General features: G+C 41.6%; 2 protein-coding genes, 1 long non-coding RNA gene and 1 other non-coding gene across 4 annotated transcripts; 2 read left to right on the forward strand and 2 right to left on the reverse strand.

Annotated features, from left to right (window-relative positions):
* Nucleotides 1-11,452: 11,452 nt before the first annotated feature.
* On the reverse strand, nt 11,453-19,157 carry fbxw10 (F-box and WD repeat domain containing 10). The gene is made up of 12 exons (XM_031315701.2): nt 18,550-19,157; nt 17,746-17,898; nt 16,771-16,901; nt 16,466-16,573; nt 16,258-16,364; nt 15,969-16,172; nt 15,742-15,863; nt 15,224-15,378; nt 14,931-15,073; nt 12,936-13,094; nt 12,548-12,837; nt 11,453-12,464 (listed from the first exon to the last, which is right to left on the reverse strand). Exons 1-12 carry the CDS (start codon nt 19,061-19,063, stop codon nt 11,716-11,718), a joined length of 2,835 nt encoding a protein of 944 aa, XP_031171561.1. The 5' UTR covers nt 19,064-19,157; the 3' UTR covers nt 11,453-11,715.
* LOC118494287 lies at nt 16,360-18,648 on the forward strand. Its single transcript, XR_004896417.1, has 3 exons — nt 16,360-16,537; nt 17,765-17,926; nt 18,563-18,648. It is a non-coding gene; the product is annotated as an uncharacterized LOC118494287 (long non-coding RNA).
* Nucleotides 19,158-19,755: 598 nt separating the features above from the next.
* On the reverse strand, nt 19,756-19,826 carry trnag-ccc. The gene has a single exon. It is a non-coding gene; the product is annotated as a tRNA-Gly (tRNA).
* Nucleotides 19,827-20,014: 188 nt separating this feature from the next.
* prdm9 (PR domain containing 9) lies at nt 20,015-25,360 on the forward strand. Its single transcript, XM_031315044.2, has 7 exons — nt 20,015-20,184; nt 20,552-20,656; nt 20,746-20,841; nt 21,242-21,519; nt 21,632-21,699; nt 22,579-22,769; nt 22,930-25,360. Exons 2-7 carry the CDS (start codon nt 20,563-20,565, stop codon nt 25,044-25,046), a joined length of 2,844 nt encoding a protein of 947 aa, XP_031170904.1. The 5' UTR covers nt 20,015-20,184; nt 20,552-20,562; the 3' UTR covers nt 25,047-25,360.
* The last annotated feature ends 251 nt before the right edge of the window (nt 25,361-25,611 follow it).

Raw genomic sequence — 25,611 nt, forward strand, 5'->3', positions numbered from 1 at the left:
AAATAAATTAGATTTTAGATTCAATTTACTGCACTCTAGGTGGCCGTCCAACTTATCCACCATTCAGAGTTACAATCCAGAAATATTACAGTGTGCTGATCCTGGTCCCTCCAATGAATGTGAAGAACAAAGGGGAAAAGGCACATCCATCAAAACAGATTTGTTATCAAATGAACAAAAGCGGATGTGTTTTCATTTTGTGTTTAATGCGGCAGACGACAGGACTCTACATTACCAGAAGAATAGCTTTTATTTTTCATAAACAAGTGATCATTAAGTTGTCTGTTGGTGCCACAGCAATTTTTCAACCATATTATTTCAAAATCATAACTTCATTGTTATGTTATTATCAAAATGTGTTTTCACATGGTCATGATTAAATTAGAACAAAATCTGTTGTCATGATGTCAGTTTTATTTTTCAGGGGCTAAAAAGACAATTTCAGGTCAATGAAGTTCACTTTCAAATGTGTTATTAATGTTTTGCTGAACTGAAGGCTATCAAATGTTTTCATTCACATTATCTTAATCTTATTATTGATGTAGCTTCCTCATTTTATAGATAGAGTTGCCTTCAGGTGTGGAAAAAGCTAGAAAGTCTGACCAACATTAATGATCATCAGTAGATTTTATAATCACCACATCAACTCCTCAAACCCAGACAAAGGAAATCAGAACTATTGAAGCAGAGCTGCTATTTCTAAATCAAACCACTAGATTGGATATATTACTATATAAACTGTATTCTACTTTTTGTGATTTTAGATGATTTTACAAATCAAATTCAAGCTTGAAAGTCATTTCTTTTATGTCGTCCGAAGATACGCAGTTGCACTGTGTTGTGTTCATTAATGCGTTACATACATTTGTGATTGTAATGTTTGCTGTAAAATACGTGACAGAACCCTTTTACGCTAAAATATAACTAGGGGAGAGCGTTTTTCCCCGTGACGCCAGCAAGTCATTTCCACTTCCTGTTTGGCAAAGTGCTTTAAGTGAATCTAGTTTACTCGAAACACATGACGCATTCGAGAGGCTCAGGCTGCGGTCAAATAGTCTTTTTTGCTTTGGAAGGTTCCTAACTGAGTGAAATGACCTGGACGTATCAAAGTGGCAGCCAGTTCTCTAAATGCTAAGGAAATGTGCTTCTTCCCTATGCTATAGAAGATAAGAAATGCTTCCTTTCTTATCTCCTATAGCATAGGGTACACTAGGGAGGAGATACTGCTGTCCCACAATTTCTTGCAGCAGCAACATTTTCTGCTGTTCACAAAAACAAACGATATTGCATAGATTTACAAATTATTTGCATAAAATCATACTAATTGGGATTCATGTGGAGAAATAAGAGTGGGCAGGAGGGTGAGCGTGAGCAACTATTCTCAATGTTACAACCATTTAGTTTCACTTTTGTGACTGGTAGCCTACATTCCTTGGTACTGAAGGTAATGAAGTCATATTTTTCACCAGGTTTTCAACGTTTACATAGCCTGCATGAAACAACACAGTAAGAATGTGCAGGACGAGGATCTAAGATGCTCTTTTAGTAGTCCGTCTTCGGAATGTTGTAGTTTCACCACGGCAGACCCACGTCAATAACATCCGCCGTCGCATGAGTTTGCATCCGATTTTAAGTGCAGTCGGATTCACTTAGCATAGTGGTTGTCTTTTTCTTAGTCCTTATGAATTCCTCCTTCACTTGGCCTTGTGACGTTTTCCATCGAGGTCAAGGAAAAGTGTTTAGAAAAAGACATAGGACGTCATTTCTTTGACTATTTGACCGCGGCCTCAGATTCAGGCTTGCTGTAAAGATGGCTTTTGATGTAGCCACATCAATACACTCGTTACACAAACATAGACATTCACATATAGAAAAGCGGGGTCTGACATTTCCAATTTATCACATGGTATCAGGTTTCCTTTGTGTAAATATGCAGTGGCTTGGTGTTTGGAGAGAGCTTAGTGAACTTAGTGACTTTTATTTCATCAGCCAAAAGATTGCAACTGATACTCTTCATTCTTCCTGTAATTTTAATTTCTGCTCTCTCTATCTTCACCTCTCTTGTTTAGAGTGTGTGAATGAGTGAATATGTGTGTGTGTGTGTGTGTGTGTGTGTGTGTGTGTGTGTGTGTGTGTGTGTGTGTGTGTGTGTGTGTGTGTGTGTGTGTGTGTGTGTGTGTGTGTCACGGCACCATATAATAAACCAGCTTGCTTTTCATTACAACCTCTAAACATGGAATTTAGCTCTTCCACAGCCACTGAGAGGAGTTATAACTAGATGACAATGCTATCCAACACACACTCATTATGCCCTGCAAACTGTGAGATATTGTGTGGGAAAGACAACTCCAGCAATGTCGTTCTTACTTCATGCTTTTATTGTTGAAGGAAAACAGCTCACTAACCCGAACGCCTCGGCAGAGCACCTTTTAAACACTGGTAACTATTAAAAGCTGCAGCTGCATGAGGATCAGTTACATTCTTTATCTCACCTTCTAGAGCTTTTCCGAATGAGAACTATACATTTTCAGACTTTGTGGTATCAGGTTTGTGTATCTGTAGTCCTTTTTATGTCCTTTTTTTCACACATTGGCTTCAAATTAATTTCCTTGCAGCTGTTAACAGAGGTTGAATGAAATAATAGACTGTAATTATTAAAAGTCTACAGGGAGGTTGCATAAAACACCAACGGAGTGAGAAAGCAGCCAAGACCATAGAGTCATGGTTCTCTAGAGAAAGAAAACAGAAACATTACTGGCAGACACATTTTTAAGAAGTTGCCAAGACTTTTCTGGCCAAATCACTAATTCTCATTTAGTCATTAAGTAACATAAACACCTTTTAAACGATGTAAGAAAAAAAAATCGAATTAGTACTTTATTACTTAATTAGCGCTAATGTCACACAGATCATTCAGTAAAAGGGTAAAAGATATTCAGACAAAAGTGGTTAATTGCTAGAAAGATTTGAATATTTTGAAAACATTGAAACCAAAAAGTGCGAGTTACAACACAACCTTTCATTGAAACCAAAATAAAATACTTGAGAAACGTGTGTCTCTTGGAGAACCTGTTAATTCATATTAGTCCATAAAATCACCATAATTTCTTGAGGAACGTTGCTGTCTTCATGTAAACTCCATATCCATTTCACTTTTTATGAAATGCATATCAGACATGTCAGCCGTGGCCAAACAGATGTATCACAGTGTGTCTTATTGCAATTGGAAGGACGTATAGAAGAAATATTACAGAAATGTTAAACAGAGCGGACCCAAATGTGATGAGGCGGCATATCATCCAGTAAGCCTAAAAGGAATGTCTGTGGGTCAATTACAATACAGGTTTCATTTGTTTTATACTACCAAATTAAATGGTAATCACCTGATAATAATGCAGCTACTCTGAAAAGACATATAAAATAATGTAAGAACGCACTGAAGAATGTTAGTAGTCAGAAAATATCTGCCTTTTGCACCGCAGCAGTTTTGCGATTCCTGACTCATCCAGCTTGGCACATTAAAATAACAGCCTACACACTGAAACAATTATGAGAATAATATGGGGTGTTTTAACAGCTGTAGACTGGGGGAGGGCAGAAGGAGATGCTGCGGGATTCAATGAATCGTGGAATGCCAATAGAGGAGAGACCTATCACAATACCAGAAGAAAGGTGCATTTCAATATCGAACCCGTTGAAAATGAAGGGCTTTACATGAGACGCGGATTGCTTGTGCCAGTGAAGGATTCAGTAGTGTAGTTTCATCCAGACACGGATACATCTTTGGCACAGAGGTACTAAAATAGGTTGGATTTATGAATATTTTCATGTGAATGTAAAGCATTATAAAGTCATTTTTTGAAGATGATAGATAGATAGATACTTTATTGATCCCCAAGGGGAAATTCAAGGTCCCAGTAGCTTAAGACATCACACACAACATTCACATACATCACAAACAGGATGATAAAAAAGCAAATCCACAGGGTCATCCACATGAATAGCATGGACAATAAAATAAAAAATACAAAATAAAATGAAATAAAATAAAATATCCACATGACTGTACTAAGGGATGTATAAGCATGAGACGCTGACCCTGTTATTCAGTATGAGAGTGTGTGTCATGGTGGTAGTGCAAATAGGTCCAATAGTGCAAGGATAAAGTCTAGAGCCCAGCATTAAATATGGACAATATAAGAGAATAATGTAAACATAGTAATATAAAAACTATAGCAGTGCAAGGATAAACTTTAAAAAAAAGACAGCATTAAATATGGGCATTGTAAGCATTAAGCATTACATATGGGCATTATAAGGGAATAGAGTAGACAGTAGGGTAGACACAAATCAACAGTCAATATCAGAGGTGTGAAGTTATAGTGTTACAGCCATTGTTCAAGTATAAAGTTAGACCTCAGTCCATGCTGGGGGAAGGAGGGAGGGAGGGGTTTTTGGGGTTGGAAGGTCTGTGTTTTCCCTCAGAGACACATTTCTGTACAGATGTATATGTCTGTGTATTGAATGTCCTGTTATGCCCATGCAGTTTTTAAAGTGACAGACAACTGATTTAAAAAAAAGAGATTTTGGACAACCAGCAGCTGGCTAGCTTAGCTTAGCATGGCTGGAAACAGGGAAACAACTAGCCTGGCTCTATCCAAAAGGCTAAAAGAGAAAAAAAAAAGGTGAGGGTCGGTTTTTGGTAGCCTTGCTAGCTTGTCTACTTGTACCGTGGGTTAGGGTTAGAACATGCTCTTTATTATTTCACATGCTAGCAGATTAGCTTGCTATCGTAGGGCTAGCTTGATTACCTCCGTCGTAAACGTAAACCCCACCTTACAGGTTCTAGCAGTCTGTCAAGAGTTTCCCACCTCCCAGCACTTTTAAAGCTCACTAATTAACATATCAGATGTTTTTAATACATATACAAATCCAACACGTTAATTAGTAGTTTTAGAGGTGCTAGTAGGTGCATCTTTTTAACCTCTTTTTAACCTTTTTCGAGTCAAGCTGGCAGTTCCCCATGCTTTCACCTCAAGCTCAAGATTAATATTTAGCATACAAACATGAGACACTCTTACTCTTGACAAGAAAGTGATTAGGCACATTTCCCAATTTCTTTGAGCAACTACAAGAACAATATTGTTACAGTAGCAAAGTATAACTACAGCCTTGTCTTTTTGTAGGGTGACCAGACGTCCCGGTTTGACCGGCACAGTCCCAATTTTGAGTTGCGTGTCCCGAGTCCCGACAAAAGCGGGACGCTAAAATGTCCCAGTTTACACCAACCACTATGAAATTGTCCCAGTTGTCAGCGATTACATAGCCGACGTGGTCTTATTATAGCCCGATCATTAACTAAACCCATGTAGAAAGACTAATAAAGCGTCCAGCGTATGATTTTAACAATGTGTGTGTGTGTGTGTGTGTGTGTGTGTGTGTGTGTGTGTGTGTGTGTGTGTGTGTGTGTGTGTGTGTGTGTGTGTCAGTCAATCGTAGCGGTCAGCATCTGCATAATCTGTGCAGCCAGCGTTACAATGTATATTTGTAAACACTTATCTGTCTCGTTTTAACCAGTCCCTCCAAGACTTTTGAGATTGTTGCAGCCCAAAATGCCTGATTTTGCGGGAGCTGTCCTCAAATTAGGTCATTGTGTCGTCTCATCTCCGGTTTTTCCTGCATCCACCTTGTGTGTTTGTGTGTGAGTGTGTGTGTGTGTGTGTGTGTGTGTGTGTGTGTGTGTGTGTGTGTGTGTGTGTGTGTGTGTGTGCGTCAGTTGCGGGGGGGAACTGAGCAGCAGCCCCGCCCGCTGCAGAGAGCCGACAGGATTGAAACAGCAGCAGCTTCAGCGACTTTAGAGTGAAAAAAGTTACAGCATACATTAATGTTAAAATACCCTTACTGTAAAGTGTTACCATAACTTTAGTTCAAGCCTGTGGCAGCAGTTCCAAATAATTCGTTTTTCACTAGTTCAGTGGGTGCATTTTCCAAAAGAATGCTTTAATTCTGAAAAATAAAGTTGGTCCCACACTAAATTCACTTAATGTCTTTTAATATTATTTCTTCAATATGTAGGCTACATACCAAGAAAATAATGAATATTAACTGAGATACCCCATTATGTTGTGAGCAGAAGGCCTACGTGTGCTGTTGGTAAAATTGTGTCTAATCTGTCTGTGTCTATGTCTGACCTGGGCTGGCACATGTTCACGTTAAAAAAGCGTGTGTGTGCACGAGCACTACGGTCATGCGCAAAGTGTCCTGGTTTTAGTTCTGGGAAATCTGGTCACCCTACTTTTTGGCCTGAACAGCTAGTCAAGTGCAGTTAGTTAGGTTCTGCTCAAGTATACATTGACCGTACGTGCAGACACATGTAGCTGAAACGCACTGGAAAATCTTTTCAAATTAAAGTCAATGACGGTTTTGACTTGAGGCCTGCGATGTGTTTCAGCTGCAAAATGTCTGTACGTAGGGTGACAGTTGCTAATAAAGGAACCATTTGGGGCTTTCAACTTTCCTCCTCCAGATCATCGACTGGTCCAGGAGTTTAAACTGGCTCCTTTCCAGCAACAAATGCTTACCTTCAGGTTGCAAAAACGTTCATCTTCCTCCTACAGCTACCCCTCTTGTGTCCATGACTGACACTCCTTTCACCACACGAGCCCCTGGGAAAAGCACATAAGACGCTCCACTCCATGACCCAAAACATCTGCTGCTAATACGGGTCAGTTTTATCCCCAGGTCCTCTAAAAAAAAAAAAATCCTGATAACTAAATGAAAAACACAAATGGCATGAATCAACTAGACTGTGTGTTATTTCCCAGCACTTGTATCAACATGCGAGGGAACCTGCTGAGCTGTGAAAAATCTAAGCTAGGACACCCGTTGGTTCTCCTCGGCTCCAAAAAAGGCTCTTCCTGGGCCAGGGTCAAGCGAGGAGAGAGTAAGAATCCCACTGAGTATTTACTGTACAAACAGCAGTCGAGTTATCATGTCTGGAAAGTGGCATTTGTTGTGACTGTTAGAGGGTGCGGGTTAAAGAAAGATAGTGAATCCAGATGCAGGGTAAATAGCAATGAACATTTTCAGAAATTGCCTGAGTTGCTTGAATATTCTGGGGATTAAGTCTTAAGTAATAGTGTGAGGTAGACAGTTTGAATAAATGAAATGATAACCTCCTGAGGGGAGACTATAGTCTGCCACATCTATCAGAATTATCATGCAAGGGCAGCAGCAGTTCACCCCACACGGAATTCTTTTGAATAATGCAAACTAAATAACTCACTTTTCAACAAAAAATGCACCAGCACCTATTTCAGAATCAAACCCCAGCTGTAAAAGCCCCCTTTAAAGTGAGATTTTGTATGTGTGGGCATGCATGTGCAATTGCTTGGCCCACAAGCAATGGGGGTTTGTTCTTATCAGGTAACGTGCCCTCTCCAAACAGCAAGAGCTCTGCTGGTATCAGGATTCAGAGGAGAGTAAACCTACTCGACTGTACGCGACATGAACGAGCAGCTAAATAGTTTGTCACACTGTGATTAAGTGCATGACTCAAACTATGAGGAAAGCACCGATAAAGATGTCCATTAGCTGTCCCGAACCCTCTCTCACACCGTCGGTGTGAAAAAAAAATGGGTTCAAATGCCTCCTCCGTGAGTTATCAAGAAAAGTACAATCCAACGGAAGGCTTCTAATCTTCGGCGGCAGCCCTGGGCTTTAAGTGTTTTGTTCTTCTTCTGTGATACATGAAGACCTTAGTCCAGTTTTACAATTCATTTTCTGTTCATTTTTGTGGCAGGAAGTAGAGTCAGATGCCGTTTGTCGTAACTTTTTTTACTTGTGAATTGCCTTCTTGTTCCAAGGTGCCACCCCCTCTTACACCCCCCTCACGCGATACGCGTCTACTGACCTCTAAATAGGGAAGTTTTATGCAGTTGACCTTTGACTTTTACGTCTCCATATTTATGTCTGAGAAAATAGTGAAATTATGACACTTAACACTGTCGCCTACATGTGTCTGGAGCTGCTCTGTGAAGACTGGGGGCCATTGAGACCACAGGTCATTCCATGACACCCTTCTCTCTTGTTTAATAGTGACTCACTGAAACACATTCACACTGACATGCCATGAAAACCTAACAACACCATATTCGAATAGATTGTAAAGCCTGTTATTAAAGTAGTTTTAGACTATGTTGAAATTGTGCTCATTTCTTTTGAGCGTATTCAATTTTAGAGCAATATACAGAGAGAAAGATGGTACGGTGCAATTTTACATGCAATTTACAAGATTGTTTCTAAATAATTGTGAAGTCATACAGTTAATGCTAGACATTATCTTTACGAAGTCAGTCGAAATTACGTAGAAGAGGTGAGACCTGAAACTGCCATTGCATTGATGATTGGCTGAAACATTCAGGACTAGGCCCTGAACGGCTCTACGAACAGGTCTAGTGCGCCCCCCGGAGGACAAGTACTAAACAAACAGGGCTGTCTGTGAATGATGGCACAGAAACATCCAATTTTAAATGTAATGTATGCCATAGCCTTTGGTGCTAAAGCACCGGTGTGTTTGATTTTGTTTTTGTGTAGGTCTTTTGTATAGAATAGGTCTTGCAGATAGAAAATAATCTCTTTGCAATTATCAAAACACATTCCAGATGTCACGCTGTAAAAACAGATGGTCTCACGGTACAATCACTCAATTCATAAATTAAAAAAAAGCTTTAAACTTAATTAAGTAAACAAACAAAATCACGAGCGGGAGGAAAAAATCTCTGTACCTTAACAGTGTGATTACACAATGGCTCTTTATATGGAATAAGGCATGTCCATCAACTTCAGCTAATTCAGGTGTCACCTCTGCAGCTCATATCAGCGCTCTTTGACATGTGTTAGCACTGAGCCATCTGTGAGTAACAACTTAACACAATCATCTGTTGGGGGTTAGTCTTGTACACCAGGAGCCAGAAGCCAGCAGTAGCCTCTTTGATCATCTCCCTGATGTGTGGTCACAGTGGTTTCACTCTGCTCTTTTTTGGCACAATCAATGGCCATTGAACGCAGCGAGGTCCAACTCCACCAAACAAGAACCTGCCCGCTGCAGAGGCACCCCCGTGATCCAATCAATGAGCAATCAGGTTCCCTCTTATCTATTTGACTTGGCTGGATGTGGATGTAAATCAGTCCCATATCTTAGTAATGGTGTTCCTGTTAATTTGCCTCCCTTCGTTCTGGCTGTATCCCCTTTCGCTTATGATCTCTATCTGCAAATGAGGTCAGAAAGGCATATGGATCTTGTTACTGAATCCTAACAGGGAATGTTTGGAAACGGTGCTGGCCGTGTGGCCTGGCGTTTAAAAGCTGTCCCAAGATCAAGGCACTTGTCGTCACTCCCATGTGTTGATGTCACTGCTCCGTCGGGCCTTGAAGTTCTTCATTATGATCCTTGTTTAAGCTTCGCTTTTAGCTCTCCAGCGGTCTCCAGGATACAGCACAGTATATGGCTGCCTGTCCAGAGTAGGCTTTCCACAATGGGGAGATTTAGTCACTGTTCTTATCACGAGACAGTTCCCCGCGAGAATGGTGTGATTTGCATATTCATTGAGCTTTTGATGCCGCTCTCGTTAAACCTGGTAACGGTGTGATATCTGGACAGCTCCAGGGCGAGTCATCCACCCGTCTGAGTGACATGCAAATACAAAACATAATACAGATCATAATTTGGTTAATCACATTCTATATACCATGACTGGCCTGGCCTGGCCTGGCCTGGCCTGGACTAACCTAGTCTGGAAAGAGGGTTCTAGTCTAAATCGAGTTAAGAGTTTAAACCTGCTGCTGACACAGCATCACCAAAATTGAAAAATGAATTTGACAAATGAACTATGATGCAAATATGCGCCTTTGGAGATGGAGATCGATGTAGAGCAAAGGTCATCTGGGTCATACTGAATCGTCTTTTGTCGCCTCCAATCCTTAAAATCTTCTTTCACAGCGAGAGCGAGTCATTTCTTTCAAGCTTCTCCTCATGCATAAATAAACCTGAACTCTCCTCTCACCAGCCAACCCTTGGGCCTGCTAAAGGGTGCAGAAGGTCTAAGAGCATTCCTCCATGAAGACTTTCCTTTTTCTAACTTTGCTTTGATTTTACGCTCATTATCCCCCCCTGCAGCTCTGCTGGTCCTGGACAAGAGACTCCATACCTGATGAAACAATGGGGGAGCTGTGCTGCATGATGAAGCTAAGCCGAGCTCGGGGTGGCAGGAGGGGATTGCATTGTCTGCCTACGTCACACTGCCACAGGAGGAAAAAGGGGGAGACCCCATTATCCCCAGTTTTCTGCAGACTAAATTAATTAGCAGCAGAACGCTCCTGAAAGAAGAGATTCTCCAAAGTGGGACGTCTTAGCCAGTCAGTTCTCCTCATAACCCATTGTTATTCACGGGTGCCCAGCTGTTGTGCTGCTGCTGTCAAAGCAGAGGACCTTCTCCCTGATCTTCAACCTCCTAGCCCCTAATGATGCCCTCAAGGCACTGGGGCTAGAGGGCAGGTGGCAGCGTGAAAGGTCTCTCTGGGTGGGACAAACTCCTCTCACTCTGATGACTTCACTCAGTGGAGTACCACAGCAATAAAAATCAACAAAGATTTGCTGTTGCTTGATTGGTGGAGTGTTTTTCAAGATGATTCGTTAACTGAAGGAAAATTAGTAGTTGAGACTATTTTCCCAATGAAAAAAAAATTAAAAAAACCCCACTTTGGTACAAACAGCAGGTATTAAGTGGCAGGCACTGATTATTATAGCCTAAAGCCACCTACACATGATACGCGATTTGCTCTCTGCACACCGCTAGGTAGGGCGCAGAGCGAAGCGCAGAGAGCAGCGCAGGTATTCGTCATCAAGGGTGGCAAGGAAGCTATTTACCGTTGCTAGGTAACAACATGCTGTTATCTCATTGGTTGCGTTTTCGAAAGGTCAGCGGCAGCTAGGTCAAAGTTGAAATAATTTGAACTTTGAGCGCAGCGAAAAGTGGCAAATCCGAGCGGTGCGCAATGCCAGGGATAGCGCAGCAACTAGTTGGGTGCCACCGCCCTCCCCATAAGAAATCAATGGAAGCAGTTTTGCTGCCTATCATATGTAGGCAGCTTAACTGTTGGAATCTGAGAAAACATGATTGAAAAGGCATTTTTGTAGAGTTAATCACCAAAAAGAATGATTTCTGTGGGAAACATACTGTGAAAATACTACTTTTTTCAATGCAATCAAACTTTAAATGCAAACTACCTAAAATATGTAAAAGACGCTGCATAAACACTGAATTAACTGTGTGCTTCTTCCTCCTTTTATTAACATTAACAGAATATATAAATGGACGATACATTCAACTTTTAAAAAAAGTATTAAAAAAATGCAACAACAAAAAAGTAAAAAAATGCAAACTAACCACTGATAAAAAAAAAAAAAATCAAGTCACAAATGAACAGATTCTAAATAAAATAAAATCTAAAGCATACTGCAAAACGACTGTATAATAATAACCCTGGGTCCTCGTCCAGCCGAGTCAGATGATACAATACTGACCCCTAGTGGAGTTTTAATGAAACCTCACATTTAAAAGATATGGTGCCTTGGACAAACAAAGATGTTAAGAAGAGCCACTGTGCAGTGGAGATAGAGTTCTGCTCACAAATTATATCATAAAAAAGAACAAATTATGTGACTTTCTTCAGTGTTTTCTCTGGCTTCTCATTCCTGTTGGACAGTTTTTGCTCACAGTTGTGCATGAGATCCTTCTCGGCCCAACAATCTTCCAGCTGGTTCACTGTGAGCAGCCTGAATCCTCCCTGCTCTCTGAATGGACCTTTCACAGACACAGGGCTGATCCTGGGCAAGTGGCTGCTAGTTTTCATGGAGCGCTCCGGATTAGGTAGCGAACTCATGAGCATGCACTCAGGAGCCTGTGGCCCCTCTGTGGCACTTGTAGTAAATCCACTCACTCTCTTGATTGCCCTATGTGTGTCAGCACTGTGAGGCTGTTCTTTTTTAGAAAATGAACAGGGATGGTTTCTCCTCTGAGTGTAAGGGCCAGTGGAGACATTGCTGCCTTTGATTGTGTTTGCCATGTTTTGACTGACAGCTCTCTTTAAAATTGGAAGACAGGTCTTGGCCCTCCTGGGATGAACATCGTGTGTGTGCCACATCTGACTCTGCAGGCTCTGTTTCAGGTCACAGTGCAGAGGATCCTGAGACGTGTGAGGGCCCCAGGAATCTCGCAGCCTGGCGTTCCACTCCATGTTGATGCTGACTTCATCCGTGCACTGCGCCTTCTGGATGGCATTGACCCTGAGGAGGATGGAGTCGCGTGTCAGAGGATGATGAAGCCCCCTCCTCTTGATCCGTTCACTCGTTGCCTTCTCACTCAGCATCACTGACTGTTTAGCAGTCACACAGCGCTCTCTGGCTATGAAGGTAAAGGTTTCCCTTACAACAACTCATCTTAAAACACATTCCGACTATTTTTGACACATACTTGAGCATGCTTACCATGTGCTTGACATTTAGTGGCGCTAGGCAGGAAGCAGGTGTGGTAATGCAGCTCAGCTCTCTCTGGTTTCCTGTTGTTACAGTCATGCATCTTTTGGCGGGGCGAAGTCACCTGTGCTGAGTGATCGTCCCTGACAGAGGTGAAGGGAAGCTTTCTGAGCGAAGCTGCAGATTTCTCAGAAACCAAACCATCCTGAGCCACCACATCACCTTGGCCTCTCTCTGTGTAATCCCAGAACACTTTGGCAAACTGGTAGCGCTTCACACTGGATGTTGTGTTCACTAATATACTGAAGGAAACCGTGGGAAGATAATATGAGAGACAAATGCATTTGAAAACCTAAACACCACACCACAAAAAGGTTTCATGAGAGTGCATCTGACTCACCGGTTGTCATGGAAGTGCAGGGACAGTATTCGTCCTGTTTCAGCCTCTGCCGTGATGTGTCTCAGACAATCTCCGGTGAGGAAATTAAATATGCGAATCTTTCCGTCCACACAGCCGGTAATGACACGGAGGTAGATGAGAGTCAGAGATTTGACCTCCCTGCAGAAAAGTCGACTTTTAATTCAACATTTAGGCTTATTAGAACATGTATTAGACATAGACTGTATAAAATATGGATGTAGTCTTTGTGATGTCACTCAAAGGTGTACAAATTGAAGCTCAAATTGGGCGGCTCCCGGCAGCTTTGGCCGTCTCCATCTTGGCAGTGCCTCACGTCACCTAGTCTCGCATTGTCAGACCTTCCTCCACAGCGCTGCGGAGGAGGGTCTGGCTAGTCCACACAACATTCCAGGATGGGAGAAAAACGTGCTTTGGTTTATTGGCATTTCTTTAAACCAATCACAATCGTCTTGGGCATCGCTAAGCTCCAGACTCAATGACGGTGCCGCTGTAAAATAGTTTTGGTGGAACGTGTATGTTCAAAAGTTTTACTCAGATTGGACAGATAGTCTAGCTAGCTGTCTGGATTTACCCTGCAGAGATCTGAGGAGCAGTTAACCATAGTCCTCAGAAATCCACCAGAGTTTAGAACAACACAACACAAAGAAAGCGGAAGGTGATGGACATCTGGCTGGAATTTCCAGCGGCACCTGAACAATCCTGGAAATGAAACGTGGTCGATATGGACTAGACGTCACCTAACTCCTGGCTAAAACTGCCTACACACGATCCGCGGTAAAACCCCGAGGTAGGGCGCAGAGCAGAGAGGCAAAGCGCAGCGCAGGTATACAACATCATTGCTTCTGGAATTGGTTGCGCATTAAAAGGTCAGCGGCAGCAAGGTCAAAGTTTAAATAATTTGTATTTTGAGCGCTCCGCTCGGCAGCATCTCGCCAAAGGACATCCATGGAACCGCCAGCGCAGAGCGATTTTACGGCGGATCGTGTGTAGGCTGCTTCATCCAAATATGGACAAAGACGTGGAGCGTGGATGGAGCTGAGGCATGCCGAATAAAGCCTACAGTACAGTTCTCGCTTCCTGTAACGGCAGCAACCTGTCACTCAAAGCTACACGCCCTTAATAATGCACAACTTTAAGCCTGAATTTATGGGTAAGTTTAAAAAAAAAAAAAAAAAGAGAGAACAAAAACCTTTTACCAGGCTGTAAACATTTGAGGTGGAAGTAACAAATTACATTTACTCTTGTTACTCTAACAAAATCGTTCTTTTTGTGTACTTTCTAAAGCAATTTTACTTTAATTTCTTGTGTTGACTTTGGGTCAAATTGACCCGTTTTCAATTTTTGTTTTATATCATAAAATATTGGACGTAGAAATAAGCGCTGAAAATGTGTAGAAGAAAAATTTAACAATTTAAAACGTTGGAAAAAGCAAAAACAAACTGTGAAAAAAAGGCGTCAAAAACGTTGGGAAAAAAAGTGTTTTTTTCAAGGTTGACGGGAAGACAACACAAGGGTTAAGTACTTTTTATCACCGGTATCGTACTTTGCTACATTTCATGTTGCAACCATTGCAGGGTAAAAACAAGTCACATTCAGTAGTGAGAATGGAACAGAAGAAAGATATACATCAGGAAGGTAAATCAGCAGCTGCAGCAGAGTAGAAGCTGCAGGTGTGTCTGCGGCTGCATGAGGGCTGAGCTCGATAGAGGCGACACTCTGCACTCAGCTGACACTCCGGAAGAGATGCGCGTTGTAAATGTTTATCTTCACCAGCCCAGAGTCGCCGGGCCTACTATTAAGTGCACAACAATGCAATCAAATTAAGGATCACATTCACTTCCTTATGGGTTATGGTTAACATTATCATACCTCAGCATATTTAACATAATGGGCTATGTTCCTGATATTGTTCCACTAGTGTGTGTGTGTGTGTGTACTTTCTGGGTATATCAACCCCAGAGGTTTCTTGCTTACTTTGGGTGGCTAAAGGTCATGAGGCGCTCTTTAGCACCACAGTTGATGCTCCAGGCCATGACCTGACCGCTGCAGTCCCCCGATAAAAAGTGCCATTCGTCGACGAACAGGCACTTCACTGAGCTCCTGTGGGCATCAATCACCTTCAGGAAAGTAGTGCATTATACAAAAAAAAACGAACAAAGACAAATTATTAATTTTACATGACATACTTTTTACATACTGTATGTAAAAACAAAAAAAAAAACAGTTAAATATGTAAATTGTTCTCCACAAATGACTCATGTTCTCACCCTGAGCAACGATGCATTCTCCATGTCCCATATTTTGACAAGGCCCCGATCACAGCTGCTGTAGACTGTTCTTGTCTTGATCCTCACACACTGGACAGGACTGGGGTGCTTGAAATGAAAATCCTCAAAATGCTTCCCTGTGTGTAGACTCCACACTGGCAGTGTGGTAGTAAAGGTTTAGTTAACACTAATGTTGTAAAACATACAGACTATTCTTGTAATTATAAAAACTTGTCAGCAGGGTCACAAAAAACGGTTATTGTGTAACTCCTCTCGATAAGTAAACAAAATGTGTTGTACAGATAACAAATACAAGCAACTATAATGCAATCATATATGCGCAAGTCCAAAACTAGGGTACTGTGGTATGCCAATAACACTTTTGTTTATGAATGAGTATTAAAACATCCAGATTATCCATATTTCTGAAGATGAAATCTATATATATATATATATATATATATATATATATATATATGTGTCTGAACAATAAAATATATCCTTTAAAGGCTGCTAACCTTTTACTATACAGTCTTTGGCTCCTGACACAAGTCTGTCATCGTGGACATCCAGGCAGTTGACGGTGCCAGTGTGACCGTACAGCATCATCAAACACTTGTCATTCTTCAAACTCCAACACCTACAGGTGTGATGAAACAACAAAAAACACCCACCCTATCAAATCTACGTCAGTCACAAGGAGGAATTTATCCTCATCAGTATCCAGCTCCCATCTCCTCCTCACCTGATACTCGCATCGCAGCTCGCCGTTATCAGCAGGTCTCTGTCCTCGCATAGCAGCACTGCCCGGATGCTGCCAACATGGCCCTTCATCACTGACACGACCTTTGTTTCCGACTCCACATAAAGCAGACGCGCCACGCGGTCCTTGGAGCCCGTCGCCATAAACAATCCACCTCTGTAGTCCATTACCCGCTGTGGGTCCTCTCTGTCGAACCGAACACAACCTAATTACATCAGTAATGTTTTTATTCCAATGTGCGGAATAAAAAAAGGTAAGCGAACACACTAACTTGTCCAGCAGCACCGTGGTAAAATGTGCACCACAATAAACATTGCGCTCTTCCATTTGCACCGTCTTGGTTATGATTTTGGCATAAGCTCCTTCAAATGGCTTGACCTGTGAAATAAAAATCCAAGAAAAGACAATTCACATATTGACAAGCATATTCTTTTGGTACAAAAATGAAATGTACAGAGCTGGGGTGTTGATTTGTTGACCTTTTGGACACTAGGATGAATATCCCCTGTCTCATCATCCTTGACGGGTACGGGGACTTCAACGATGTTGGCGTAAGTAGAACTGACTATATTATTACCTTTGGACCTCTAGAACATGAAAAAAAAAACATTACGGTCATTCTTATTAATTAGAAAGAATATCGCCACACTTGTTACATCAAAAACTGTTTTGATTAAATCCTCTTCACATAAACTACAACTTTGCACACTTCTAAATATATAAATCTTTTATGTATGATTTAATATTGATATGACTAAATTACGTAAACATACAAATGCTCCACCTTCATCATTGCCTGAATTTGATCCTGAAAAAGACTTCTGAACTTGATTTCCTCCACTGTTTCCTGTGCTAGTTGCCGCCAGTATCGACAAACCTTCTGGCAGCGTCTCAAAGTGGGCTCATCTAACAGACCTGGTAGAAGACACACGTGTACAGTATAATGTCTGCAAACGTACAATTAGTGCTGGGCGATATAGAGAAAATCAAATATCACGATATTCTTGACCAAATACTTCGATGTCGATATTGCGACGATATTGTATGGTTGACTATTGGTGCTTTAACAAAATGTTATTTACACAATGAGATTTTTGATGAATAATCACCAGAAATGATTTAATGACATAGAGGGTAAAGGTAAATCATAGAACAGCTAGAACAGTCTGGTATGTTCAGAAAATGACATCACTGCCTGTAAAACCAGGAAAAGACAACACTTGCCATATTACGATATCCAAAATCTAAGACGATATCTAGTCTTATATCGCGATATCGATATAACCGATATATTGCCCAGCCCTACGTACAATATTACTAACTAAGAGTTTACAGACAAAAAAGTATTTTAGACTTTAGTAATACATCTTTTTCACCTGCAGAAAGAGGTCAGTGGGAGCAGGCAAACATTGGTTGCTTGGCAGAGCTTTGTGGTTCTTACATTTAAGGGCTACCCACTTGAATGGGGTGGATTTAACAAGAGCATTCTTGAATAATTAAGTTGCATCCCCATAGTACCATTAGACTATGGTACTATAGTCTAATGGTATCAGTATCATGAAGTGCTAAAGAAGTGCACAAATTAATTTGCAACATGTATAGTATTTTATGTTGCATAAAAATAACATACCAGAAAACAAATATATCAAGAATACAAATCCGGCAGCCTGCGAATACTGCATGTCTTTCTGTTGACAGTAACACAAGGACTGCATTTCATTTCATTAGTGTGTTACCTATGTGTTCACTGTTGACTTACCTAGTATCCTCTTTGACAGATCAACTGGTAGGCAGCCTATGAAGTCTAGGTACCGGCTGACTCCAGACACGGACTTTGAGGATCCAGGCACCACCATAAGAGCCGGGTCCTCATCGCTGACCCGATCACACCGACTGGTACTGCGACTACTCACTGGAAAGGAGCAAAAGTTTATCATAAGGTAAGAAGTATTAATAATCAAAACTAGCAATGCAAAGTTTGTGTGTCACAGAGCAAAGATATTTTATTAAATAAAGCTCTTACAGAAGTACACATCAAAATTTCACACTGTATATAGCCAGCCAATCTGTATTTTTTTCAATTTCAAGTAATTTTTGCAATGATGAACCAGAATGTTTAATGCATTTATTTTACCATTTTATATATATATACATTTTTGGATTCAAATGAAAGCTTATATATTTTGTAAAACTAATCATAATATCAAAATTGAGTTTAAAATGTCATGCATTTTGAACATGATGAATATAGAATTGAATTAATTGTAAACTTTGGTAAAAATAACAAAAGTTACCCAGATTTTACTGGATTTAAATGTTGATATAAAATATTAAGACTTACAATTATATTTCATTTTTCTTTATTGAAATTGATATTCATATTACTCTGTACCATTATGTTGAGTACATGTCTGCAATGTCTTTTATTTTAAAGTTTTACAAAGACTGAAGAAATTGAGCAGCTGTAACAATGTCCTTTGCCGACATCTAGCGGTAGCCAGTGGGAATTGCAGTGCAAGGGTCTGTTGCAACCAAATAAACTAATAAAATGTTGCCTTTTTACCATTAAAATGCAGAAAACCTCGTTTTTGTCTGACCAGAAGCACGCTGGTTAAATTAGCCACCATGCGTAACAGTTCCGAGTCACAGAGTGAGAAAAGACGGCAGAGGTAACATGACTTCATCCAGTCAGGGCTGCTGTTGAACCAGTCCCAGATCTCATTCATGTCCATGCCCAGTGGCTTCCCATCCTGCGGTCGCCCTGTACCGCGGCACGGGTAATCCTGAGGTGAAGTTGGACTCCTTGCCCTGGCGTAAGTTAATAAAGTCCAAGAAGTTACACCCAGCACACTCTGGATGCTTTCGAGCACTTGGATGTGTTTGCAACGTAAAAGCAGCTCCACCATGAACCTCCTCTTGAATTCATCCGACACCTTCCACAAACACCGCGAGGAAGCCGGTGATTTGGGGGCAAAAGCGCAAGATGGACACATCCCGCACATGTAGAGACATCCCTCCGCCGTTTTACAGTCCAGCTCGCACGCCGACACACTTCTACCAAATTTAACGGACTTCATTTCGACGCTGAAAATAGTTTGTGGTGCTCTCTGTTGGCTACGTCGTTGCCAGGCAACAGTTGTTGTTTTTTTTTCGTATAAAAACCTCGACAAACATCATTCAGCAGGTTGCCAGGCAACAGGTTGGATGCTCTCAAGGCTGAGCTGGCTAGCTAGCTAGCTATCGAGCTAACAGATGTTTCCCTTTTATGTCAATGGTTGTTTCAATCTCCAGCAGTAGTGTCAAGTAAAAGTCCTGCATTTAAAATGTTACTCAAGTAAACGTACAAAATATTAGCATCAAGATATAATTAAAGTATAAGAACTTATACAAAATTAACCATTTCAGTATAATGTTTGTTATATTATTGGATTATGATTATTGATTCTACATCACTTTAACATTTTAGCTGGTAACCAGCTAAATGTTGTATTTCTATGTAGGCCTATATTATAATATGGTACAGTATGGGATATAACATTTTTGGATGGGATATGAGATACAGTGTAAGGTGCAACGTAATATAGTAATATATAGCCTATAGTACAGCAACATAACATTGAATATCAATTGTAATATGGCATAGTCTGGTATGGTAGGTACCACAAAAAATACTTGAATGTATCCATGGTGTATTTGAAGATGCGACGTGTAGGTGATCCCTTTCTTATTACAGATGCTTTGTTATTGTTAGATGGAAAGAAAAAATACGTGCGCCGCCCGGGAATCGAACCCGGGTCGCAAGAATGGGAATCTTGCATGATACCACTACACCAGCGGCGCAGATAAGCAAGGAAGTGAGTACAATCATTATATACTCGATTGATAAATTAATTCAAGTCATTGATTTCACTAACGTTATGTATGGTGTCAAATGTTTCAATGTTGCTTGTTAGGATAATACTGTAAGATACTGTAACACGTGCGATAGCGGGTAAACCGCAAATAGGTGTTTGACTGACGTTGGCACTTTTATTTGGAAAAGAACAGAACTACGTTAATGTGGACTTTTATGCTGAAAGTGCGTGGGATTTATTTTGCTTCCGGGAAGCGTCTTCGGTTTCGGCTAGATAGCTAACCCAACAGCTAAAACCGGTTTTGAACGATAACGTATATAACGGATATAGGCGTTGTGATTCGAGTAGGTATAAAGGTTTATATAGATTAACGTAGAAAGTATTAACCGAGAATGCATTGCTCTGTATTATAATTCTAGTCTTTATCTTTCTGATGCTTCTGTGATAGCCACATAGCAGCTAACATACTAACTATATGATATAATGCTGTCTTGTTAGCCATAACAAGCTAACTTGACAGCTCTCTTTGAACTGAATATTATCAGGACTACTTCCCCATCTGTATGCAGACTAAAGTCGGTTGCTGGCCGATGTTGACCAAGCTAGGCTAGCGTGCTAACACAAGCTTTCTATCTCTTGCTGTAGCCGTTAGCGTTTAGTATGTATTTCTGTGAGCATTTAAGATTCATAGTTTCCATCAACTCCACACAGAGTCTGCACTCATGTCGGGCAGGAGCACCGGTGTGGAGTGGGTTGAGACAACCGAGGAGGTTGTTATAACAGAGTGCATTCCCCCTGAAAACAACACACCTGCAGGTAAAGTTATGATAAATTAGACAATTTATCATTTAAACTGATGATATGACTTGTTTTCACATTCCTAAATAATGCCTTTGTTGTTCTAGTGATTGTTCCTGTTTTAGAGCCAGTAGAAACGCCAATTCAGAAGTTACTGGACACTGTGGGACATGGAGATAACCCAGAGGCCGGTGGTGGCTTTTGTAAGCATCTTTGGGCTTAATACACAGTTTCCACATGATCTCTAAAGACATAAATATGCCAGATTACAGCAATAATGTTGTTTCATTCCTCCACATCCTCATTCCCCATACTTTTCCTCTTCTTATGAGAAGTTTCCTTTCCTTTAATGAAAATACATTATTATATTAGACATGGGACTGTAACCGTAGATTAAATGTTAAAACTGACTATATACTTGGCCTACACATCTTAAACTTACAGAAGCCTGTAGAGTCCAAGCAGGTGCCGTAGTTAAAGGTTTTATTGTAGACGGACATCGAAATGTGCATGTTAGAAATATGTGTTAAATAGGTTGTTTTATACTGTTAAGTATAAAACATGAAATGAAAAGTCCAGTTACTGTGTTCTTCTGTTTTCCAGGTTGTGAGGAGTGTCTGCCTCTCTTCCAGGACCAGAGTGATCCCGCTAATATTAACGGCCCATCTTTTATTCTTGACTTTCCAACGAGCAAGGGTCTTCCCCAAAGGGCCCTCCTCACTCTTCCCTATGGCCTCACGGTAGGCAGATCTAGTATTCCCGGTGCAGGCATCGGGGTCATAAATCATGGACCAGTATTGTCTCCGGGAATGCACTTTGGACCATATGAGGGAGAAGAGACAACGAGGGAAAATGCAATTGCAAGCGACTTTTCCTGGGAGGTGAGCTTGGATTTGATTTGTACAACGCTCTAAATACTTCATATTGTGGTTATTGCTATATGTGTGTGTGAGTGTGTTTTGTCTTGAAAATACTCTTTTAAATTTTCTGCAGATTTACAAAGAAAAAGATAAATATGAATACATTGATGCTGCCAGAGAATCACACTCAAACTGGATGAGGTAATGCATTCAATTCTGCTATTTTGACTGTTTCTCTATTAGTCCCAGAATTAATTTAAAAGAATACTCGACCAAATTAGCATTGCACTTCTGTAACATTCCCATAGTCGCGATGGACAGCTTAGGGGGGGAAAAGTATTACACTCAATGCAACAGATTGTCTTTTTTTATTCCATGCATTCTTTTTCTTTGTCAAAACCTGGCACCTACTAGCCTAGAAATCTAGACACACCCTTGCGTCAGCAAATGTAGGCCTAATTTGCAGCCAGGGGGTCTAGCAACTCTCCGTTGGCTTGTGAGCTGGAAAAACCAAACTCTAGCCGGGCCAATCACATTGTGTATAGAGTCGGTGGGCGGGCTTATGGCTGCTGCTGCTGGGAACGGCGGTCTTTCAAATCGGCTTTGGCCGCGACTCTGGAAGACTTGGAGTTAAGCTTTTCTTTGAGAAAAGAACAAAGAACGGCACTGAAGTCATTCTTAAAAAAGGAAGATGTGTTCGGAGTTTTGCCGACCAGATACGGCAAAAGTTTAATCTATCAACTAGCTCTGTTACCTTCTTCGTTGCTCTGGTTGGTTGTAGTGCTATCCTATTGCGTGCAGAGAGAATTTGAAAGACAACCGTTTATCCAGCCCCTCGGATTGAGCACTGCCAATGGTGAGTTCCCAGACCCAAAATCTTGATGTGGGTCTGGCTTGTCAGGCTAGGCACCCACAGTGCAACTCAACCGCCAACAGTTCAGTCCGAGGTTTGAGTGGGTTATGCATGTGTATGAATTTCAATGTTTTAGACATGCTTTGTTTGTGTTTCTTAGTTGACCGTAGGTGCTCTCCTTTTTTATATATGATGGTGTATGTTTATATTCTGTCTCTCTTACGCAGGTACGTCAATTATGCTCGTAATAAAGATGAGACAAATTTGCTGGCGGTCCAGTACAAAGACAGCATTCTTTTTCATTGCTGTCGCGCCATACACCCTGGAGACGAGCTCATGGTGTGGCCCAGCAGCAAGTTTCTCACCCATTTTAGTGAAGCTTGGACCCAGGTGTGGGTTATGCAGTTGAATGCAACAGGTACCTTTTGCTATCTAAGTTTCACTAGTCACAGAAAATTAGATATTTTGTAGTCATTCCTTATTGACTGTTTTTAAAATGTTTACAATGCATATTATTTTTTAAATCTGGTCAATTTATGTTGACATGATTTTTTTCCCCCTTCTTTCCTACATTGTAGAGAGTAGCACAGCTGCGACATCTCAGATCTTCCTGTGCTCCCACTGTCAGCTGTCCTTCACTACAGAGTCTTTCCTCCAGCGACATACAGAAAATGTCCACATGCAGCCTGAAGCGGACTGCACAACACCAGCTGCTGAGCCAGTTGAACCTGAAAATCTCGCATCAACCGCTGAATCAGGTCACACTTCGGCATCCCTGGTGGTATTGTCTGTTGATCCTGTCAAGTCCAAAACATGTGGTGATTGCGGGAAGATTTTCAAGCAAATACCTCACCTTAGGAGGCACAAGCTTTGCGTCCACTCAAACAAACGTCCCTACTGCTGCCCACAGTGCCGGCGGAGTTTTAGCCAGGCATCTGGCTTAATCAGACACCAACTGGTTCACAAAAAGCCGGCTGTGATAAAAGAGACAGACATTGTTCCTAATCAGGAAAAGATTCTGACAGAGAAGAAAGAGAGCTTGACTCCGAGGGCCGAACTTATTCACACAGCAGATTCAGCTGTAACTGAGGAAACGAAGGACATAAGTGAAAGTGAGAATGTACAAGAAGCAATGGATGTAACTGAAACTGAGAATACCACTGCAGGAGAGGCAGAAACATCCCACTCCAATTGTTCAGACTGCGGTAAGAGCTACACAAATGAAGCATCGCTGAAAAAGCATAAGGTGACTGTCCACGAAAGGTTACGTCCGTACGTCTGCACCGCGTGTCAGAAGTGCTTCGGCCAGTACAACGACCTCACCAGGCACCTGCAGCATCACCAAAAATCAAAAAGCAAACGGGGAGAAAAACCAAATGAGGCTCCAGAGGACTCTACCAGCATGCCCTTTAGCTGCCCTGAGTGTTCACTGACTTTTTCTTCAGTGGACTCCCTTCAGCAGCACATAACTGAGCATAACTCAGAGGAGATCACAGTGGACATTCAAGAAGATGATCCGGTGCCTGCAAGTGATGATCAGAGCCACGATCCAGACTTCAGCCCGCATCCCTCAGTGGCTAAAACAGTTGAATCTATCCAAAAGTGTCAGAGGCCTCAGCGACTTGGAGCTAGATCTAAAATTTCTGCCATAACCAAGCTCATAGCTCCAAAACGAAGGGCGGCCGTCTGCAAGAAGCCGTTAGCCGGCCCTGCGCAGACTAACGGGACCTCCACTGAACCAGAAGCGCCTGCTGTCAGAAATGGAGAGTTATACAAATGGTTCAGCTGTAATCGCTGTAAACGAACATATGGAAACCCAGATGATCTCAAAGCACATAAGTGCACTTTGAGACTGCACAAGTGTGGTCAGTGTGGGGCGACTTTCAACAAGTCTGGCTTCCTGAAAAGACACGAGAAGATGGTGCATGTAAATGCAAAATCTTACAGCTGTGACCGCTGCGATAAAGTCTTCGCCACCACCGGTAACCTGAAACAGCATCAGAAGAGCAACACTTGTATGAAGTATCACTGCACGTCTGAGCTTTTCCCATGCTCCTTTTGTCAGTTCTCCTTCACTATGAAGAGCTACCTTATTAAACACATCAAGAGGCACCACCCGGAGGAGTATCTGTCCCATCACGAGTCAGACAGCCTAGTGGATCAGCTGGAGGAAGAGGAAGAGGAGGGGGGGAAAGAATACGTATGCCCCCACTGCGGGAAGAGCTGTGCAAACGCCAAAGCGTTCAAATCCCACACGTGCTTCCAGCAGGTGAAGGTGCTGTACTTGTGCACCGACTGTGGGAAGGGCTTCACAAACCACTACGGTCTCAAGCAACACCAGCGCATTCACACAGGCGAGAAGCCGTACAGCTGCCCTCACTGCAGCAAATGCTTCTCTTACACCGGCCAGCTCAACGTCCATCTCCGGACTCACACCGGGGAGAAGCCGTACCTGTGCACCCACTGCGGGGAGAGCTTCCGGCAGTCGGGAGACCTGAAGCGACATGAGAGGAAGCACACGGGGGTGAGGCCCTACAGCTGCCCCGAATGTTGTAAAAGCTTCAGCCGCCCCCAGAGTCTCAAAGCTCACCAAATGCTTCACCTGGGACAGCGAATGTTCGAATGCACCCAATGCGGGAAGAGCTTTTCCCGAAACTATCATCTCAGGAGACACCATCAGAAGATGCACTCATAGTCACATTTGCCGTAGAGGAGCTTAAGTTGTTGCCAGTTTAAACCGAATTGCACTAAATAGTTAAGTATTTTTAATGATTGTGCTCTTAAAGAGTTGCAGAGAATTTTGAATGTCCTGTACATAACATTATTTTAACTTATTCTTAAGTTTGTTTAAAGCTAAAGCATTTCTTACCCAAAAAGTGGATTTTTACGTTAAGAATAAAAAAATATATGTAAACACGTCATTCGCTGCAATTAACAAGACATAACTTACATAAACAAATGCTTATTGTCTCTCAATGCCAATTTGCTTCGAAATAAAAACCACCAACTTGACCATCACTGTTGACCATTTATTCCACAAAACATACAATGCAAAGCATGTGCACTGTACACGCCTTAATATTATGAAAATACTCATAACATGCCGGTTTTTTTCAATTCATTCATCTTAATGTTTTCGTAGTCATGATCTACTTTTTTTAATAACACAGTATAACTGTCCATTGAACATTGCTTTTTGCATTGCGTTTGTCAGTTTTTGTCCTTGTTAGCTCATATTTCCACCTTGACTATATTATAAA

This window comes from Sander lucioperca, chromosome 22 (genome assembly GCF_008315115.2).
Source record: "Sander lucioperca isolate FBNREF2018 chromosome 22, SLUC_FBN_1.2, whole genome shotgun sequence".
Classification (NCBI taxonomy): Eukaryota; Metazoa; Chordata; class Actinopteri; order Perciformes; family Percidae; genus Sander; species Sander lucioperca.